Genomic DNA, 6,407 nt, shown 5'->3' on the forward strand with positions numbered 1-6,407 from the left:
GAAAAACAAAAAAAAAAAAAAAAAACAAAAAAAAAAAAAAAAAAAAAAAAAAAAAAAAAAAAAAAAAAAAAAAAAAAAAAAAAGAAAAAAGAAAAAGAAAAACCCATCAACAAGGTGCAAACACTTTTACCCTAGAATGTCTTTGCTCCAAATGTTTCCTTTTTTCCCCACAATTTCTTCTGCAGCATTGAGGATGAACGAACTCAGGACTTTATGCATTCTGGACAAGCATTCTACTCTTGAGCTATAGACCCAACCAAAGAAAACCTTCTTAGACTAAAACATCTTAGTGGTGGCACACACATTTAACCCTACCACTTGGATGGCTGAGGCAGGTATATCTCTGTGAGTTTGGGGCCAGCCTTGTCTACATAATGATATCCTGTCAGAAACAAACAAAAAAGCTCTCTACTACTGAGAATCAACCTTGAACACTGAAGAACAAGTACAGAGTGGTTCAGAACAAGTGACACACATAGATCTACAACAGAAAAATAAATTCTTTTAAATGCTAAGAATATATTAGCACCTAGTAACAGCACACTTACCTGGGAACACTGACAGCTGGCACTAAGCGTACAACAGCAGAATTTTCTCCTTACTGTTCTGGCATTTATGCCACTGCATAGACACTGAGAGTGTCCCTGGGATTTCAGCCAAACTCTGGAAAGGAGGGGCTGACGATCTGGCTCAGCAGGAAGGATATGTAGTGGCAGAAAACTGCCTGTAACTACAGCTCTGATGCTTCTGGCCTCCATGTGCATCCATACTAGCACACGCATGCCCAGATGCACATATATATACACAATTAAAAACAAACAAAAATAATCATTTATAAATTCTGGAAAGCATCAGGGAGATTCAGATGCCAATAGGCTCATCCCTTGTAATTTACTGAATAAGGGGAAAAAGATTAAAATGTTGAAAGAACACAATCTTTAAAATGTAATCCAAGCTGGGCGGTGGTGGCGCAAGCCTTTGAGGCAGGTGGATCTCCAAGTTTGAGGCTAGGCCAGGTTCCAAAGCTACAGAAAAACCCTGTCTCGAAAAATCAAATAACAACAACAACAACAACAACTACTACTACTACCACTACTACAGAAACCAACTACTACTACTACTACTACTACTACTACTACTACTACTACTACAGAAACCAAAAAAACAAAACTACTACTACTACTACTACTACTACTACTACTACTACTACTACTACTACTACAGAAACCAAAAAAACAAAACAAAAACAAAATCTTAGAAGTCTCTTTTCAGAGATAAGAACTCACACTGTACAACTCAGATTAGCCAATAACTTGAATCTTCCTGACTTAGCATGTCGCGTTCTGGAGTCACAAGTCACGGGTGTGAACTGCACCCGGAAGAAATAGCATCTGCTAGAAAGCAATTATTTTCTACACTGTCTACTATGCACATATTATATGTGAAGGTACGCGAATGTCCCATGTTTATATAACACCTGGAAGTTGTATTCTGAACTTCACATACACACCTAAATAAATAAACATAATAAATTATTTTTAAGTGATTCTCCAAATAGTATTTAGAATACTTTCCATATCTAAAATAAAGAGCTTTATAAAGCTGCACTTCATACGGCAAAACTATATAAGAAAGTTTTGTAATGAACATACCTGATCAATGTCTTCACTTTTTTGGGAAGTTAGCTTCTCTTTCACTGTATATAGCTGGCATGCAAGATAGTAACATTCTCTTCTCAGCTGTAGGATGATATCTTGGGCTTCTCTCACTTTGGACTTTTCATTTTCCAAAGCCAAAACTAACAACCTGTTGTTATCTTGGTAATTTTTCAGCAGTGTAGCAGTGTTAGCTATAAGATAAAAATTTCAATTAAACTTACACCTAGAAGGTGAAACAGGCTGGAGAGATGTCTCAGTGGTTAAGAGCAATCAATCAATCAATCAATCAATGAAGCCCAGAGGACATTCGGAGCTAGATGTGGTCATACACACAAGTAACCCCATCACTGTGTGTCAGAGCAGGAAAGGAGCTAAGGTTTTGGAGGGTTATGGACACAGGAGAATCTCTGGAGCTTGGATAGTTGCCAGTCTAATTCTGGTTCAGTAAGAGACCGTTTGCAGGGGAATAGAACAGAGTTCTGCACGGCTCCAGAACTTCTCCTCTAGCACAGCCCTGCTCCCCGCCACACACACACACACACACACGCCACACTAGCGCACAAGAATGGTATATAAAGACATCATAGAAGTCTCTTACTGGGTACTTGGCATGGTGCAACGATAAAGGACTTGCGTCTGCCAACCTCTGCTAAGTTTTTATTCCTTTTCTCTTTCATTCGCTTCTTAATGTCTTCAAGACTATCTTGAAAGGACTTTTTCTGACACCTTTCCTTAACCATCTTTGTCTATGAATAAAAAAACAATTAACATTTCTCAGATACTTTCAAATATAAAATTTAGGAAAAAGGAATTAAGGAAAGACTAAATTGTAAACTTCAAAAAAGGCAGTAATTTTGTTTTTTAGCTTTAAAATATTACAAATTTTAATAATAAAATATTACTAATATTACTAAGTCAGGTGTTGTGGCATAATCCAAGCTACTAAGATGGTTATGGCACCCAGATCATGAATTCATGCTTCGGCTACATGGTAAAACTCATTTCAAAAACAATTCAACAAAAGCAGATGTTAGAATCAAGCTCATGATAAGAAAAATAAAATCCTGTAAAATGTCATTCATGTTTCTGAAATAATCTTCTGCCATTTCATAAGAAAGTAGTAGTAAGTGTCAACTATTCATTTTCTAGTAGATACTCATTGGAGGCATACAATATTCTAAGCACCATGGGGTCCGCTTATTGAATATGTTACACAGTCTGGTTTTGAACTTAAGAGCGCTGATATCCGCAGCCTCCTGAGTATCTGGAACCACATGTGCGAGCCACTTTGCCTTACTTTTCTTACAATGTTTATGACCAACCTTTAGTGTTTCGGATTACAGTATTAGTTCAGAAGCAATTATATGGATATCTGGGGCTGTTTAGCAATTATTACTAATTATTTATTTGGGGGGCAGAGAACACATGCATTCATATTAAAACATCAATGTGATTAAAGCAAAGTGACATGCTTCAACATGCCAGGCTACTTTTCATTAAGTTTGTATCCTTGACTACAACTTCCAGATCTCCAAACTGCAAACTGTTGCCACCCGCAATGTACACATACAATTTCACCACAACGGATTCTCTTCTCTTGGTTTTTTGAATCTGTTCCTTTCTTGGGTAATTTCCCCAGGACTTATTTTTCCTCCGTGCATATCTGGGGCCTTAAATAGGTACTCCATATCTCATCTAAAGGTATTTCTACCAATGTATATGTACGATAGATTGGAGGGGGTGCCTAACAGAATAAATGCAACTACTCTTTTAAAGTACGAATAGGTTGCGTAAGACATCCACCCTAACACCACCAAGTTTTTAAAATTTGCACTAGAGATGTCTGAGATTGAATAACTGGTGGAGTTAAAATTGATTACAGATTGTTTCCGTGCGCGCGCGCGGGCGCGCAGGAAATTGAACCAGGGTCTTGTGCATGCTAGGCAAAAATCTATCAGCAAGGCACATCCTCAGCCCCTGTTAGATACTTTAAAATCAAAGTCCTATCTAAGGAGTTTTTGCTAGCATAAACTAAGCAAGCTAACGTCCTACAAGATGTGTGCTACAGCAAAAGCCCTGCCAAGCGCGGGGTGCACACTCCCGCGAGCTGAAGGCCTAGCCCCGTCGGGTGCCCCCGGTGCTCACCACCCGTCCCGCCCCGTACCTCGGCGGCTCACAGCCGCTCACAGCACCGCGAGCTTGTCTGGCCTCCCGCTCTGCCAGGCAGGATACAACTAGCGCCGCCACATTTGAAATCCTCCGTCGGGATCGTCCATTGGCTGCCCGAAGGCCTTCGCGCGCAGCGCCTCTCCCACCCCCGAGTCGCAGCCTGTGACGTGCACGCACACGCAGTGAGGTGAAGCGGAGGAGAAGGGTGGAGCCTCGCTGGAGCCCAGGCTTTGGCTCCCCGCGGCCGTTCGAGGGGCGGAGTCACACGGAGCTTGGAGGCTGGATTCTGGATGCGTTCATAACTTCCTATTTTAGGCCGGGGTGTTGGACACACGCAGGAGAGCCCAGCTCTCTGGAGGCTACGGAGGAGAACGATGAATGACGAGTTCGAAGCAAACCTGAATTGGAGAACTAAAGATTGAGACAGACACGTGCTCGGGAGCGCCCTCTTGTGGCAAACGTCCAGTCAGCTTGCTGCACGCCCGGAAGGGCCCTGGGTAAGGCTGACGTGAGAGATTATAGCTTCAACCTCTGGAAAACACAAGAGCATTCTGCAGGTGGGCCTGGTTGATTCATGGAAGAAACTCCAAGTGACAGCCTGATCCCGTCCCAAGCATTTACTGAGGAGATTTACAACCGACTGCAGCCTATCCCCAGGACAGACTTTCGAGGTGCAGCAGCGTTGCCTGGAGTAGAGGATTGAGTTTACATAAAAGGTTAAGGAATGTTGGTTTTCAGGGCCACGATGGATTTTAAAAGGACTTTGTGGGGAACAACCTAAACGTCTTTATTAGTTCCTGAGAATCGTTAAGTAATTGGGTTTAGGCATGCTGGGAAAAATGCAGCATAGTCACACATCCATAGATGTAGTGTGGGATTTGGTCAGGACACACATACACATCCGTAGATGTAGTGTGGGATTTGGTCAGGACACACACACACACACACACACACACACACACACACAAAAGGGAGGGAAGAGGAGGGTGGCAGCAGAGAACTCCATAACAAGAAATTTGAAGCCTCAACAGTTGGATAATCTGCTTCTTAAGTCATATCCTTGGTAAACATTAGTAGCCAAACAGAACTCTTGTTAAACCAAGAGGAGCCACCGTGATTCTGAACGAAATATGGGAAATGTGAATAATTAGCATTGACGTGTGGTCATATCCCTTCTGAGTTCCCTTGCTTCCATGGGAAATGTAGTGTGTGTGTGTGTTGAAGTAGTCTGATTGCACCGACTGGGAAGCTATGCCCTTTAAATGTGTTTAGATCTATTCAGTCATTTCCAATCGTCAGCAAACTTCTATTGTCATAGGAAGTTACCAGGATGTCTGAAACACATGAGAGCTGAACTTGACCTGATAATGCCTGGCACATGGACGAATAAGTAAGCAAGTATCGAGGGGTTGAGATGAAGGAGCTCATCTGTGATAAACAGAAAATGACTATGTAGGTACACTCTTAGTGTGTGGCATCTTAAACTGTAAGAGTCACCTAGGGAGCACATTCCTGGGATGTTGCCTTAGGAGAGTCTGATTCACCTTTTCTGCTGTTTCATATAGCTTGTTGGTGTTGGTGTCTAACATTGGGCCTTGAGTATGTGAGGCAAACACTCCATTATTGTTTGATGTTGGGTCATAGTTTGCACAGCAGAGACAGATCGCCAAGATGCTAAGCCTTCACTTTCCAAAGGAGCAGAGGGGTCCAGCCTTCTTGGAAAAGACTGGTACCTGGCTAGCTCCCTCTAGTTACTTTATTCAAACGATTTTACAAGCTTAAATTGGGGCTGAAAAAGTTTCCAGTTACCAAAGTCATCTTGCTCTTTCTGCCCATCAGAGCAGATAAGCCACATACATAATCAAAAAAGGTTCCTTTTGATTGTGGCTTTCCAGGTCTGCCAGGAGTGTCTTAGGACCAAGATCAGTGCATCTGCAAGCTCTCGTGTGGCACCACGTGCAGACTCCAGAGAAACAATACTTCAAGGTTTAAGCAGTCTTTTTTCAGCCTCTACTGATTAACCCACACATAGCAAGGGCTTTGTTGAATCATTTCTCTCAAAGCCAGACACAAAGGCTTTACTATACCTGTCATTTAAAGCCAGATATACAGGCTTTACTCTACATATCACTGCACCCCACCATTGAGCAATATTTTAAATCAAGGTATCTGGTATTTTCAAATAGGTAATTCCTCCATCAGTCATTGCCACCCTCCATCAGAATTGCTGTTTAAGCAAAGCTAGAATCAAGAACTAGCTACTATAGGGACAAGGGCTTCTCTGCCTTCTTTTTAATAGTGATTAACTTTATATTAGTCTCAGGGCTTTGTATATGCTAGATAAGCACTCTATGGCTAGTTTACATTTGCAGCTATTGTTTTGATTATTTCCTTTTCTGATATTAGTGATCGAGCCTAGGGTCTCACACAAACTGGGTGGGCCCTCTACCACTGAACTACATCCCAACTAAACTATTGTGTTGTGTAAAATGCTTCATTACTGCTCCATGCTTCAGTTCCCTTATCTGTGAATTGGAGGCAGAAATGAAAGTATTCTAGCTTCTAGGCCCATGGATTTGT

The 6,407-nt window shown here is 41.7% G+C and overlaps 1 protein-coding gene across 1 annotated transcript in view; it reads right to left on the reverse strand.

The window, feature by feature from the left end:
* Positions 1-3,971, reverse strand: part of Sgo1 (shugoshin 1) — a 19,460-nt gene extending 15,489 nt beyond the window's left edge. The window contains exons 1-3 of the mRNA XM_050165090.1: positions 3,823-3,971; positions 2,257-2,404; positions 1,653-1,849 (exon numbers count right to left, since the gene is read on the reverse strand). Coding sequence (XP_050021047.1) covers positions 1,653-1,849; positions 2,257-2,398 — 339 coding nt within the window. The 5' untranslated portion in view covers positions 2,399-2,404; positions 3,823-3,971. The remainder of the gene's footprint in view (positions 1-1,652; positions 1,850-2,256; positions 2,405-3,822) is intronic.
* Positions 3,972-6,407: the final 2,436 nt, after the last annotated feature.

The sequence above is a fragment of the Alexandromys fortis genome, unplaced genomic scaffold (genome assembly GCF_014885135.2).
Source record: "Alexandromys fortis isolate MF-2015 unplaced genomic scaffold, M_Fortis_MF-2015_v1.1 scaffold_121, whole genome shotgun sequence".
NCBI lineage: Eukaryota > Metazoa > Chordata > Mammalia > Rodentia > Cricetidae > Alexandromys > Alexandromys fortis.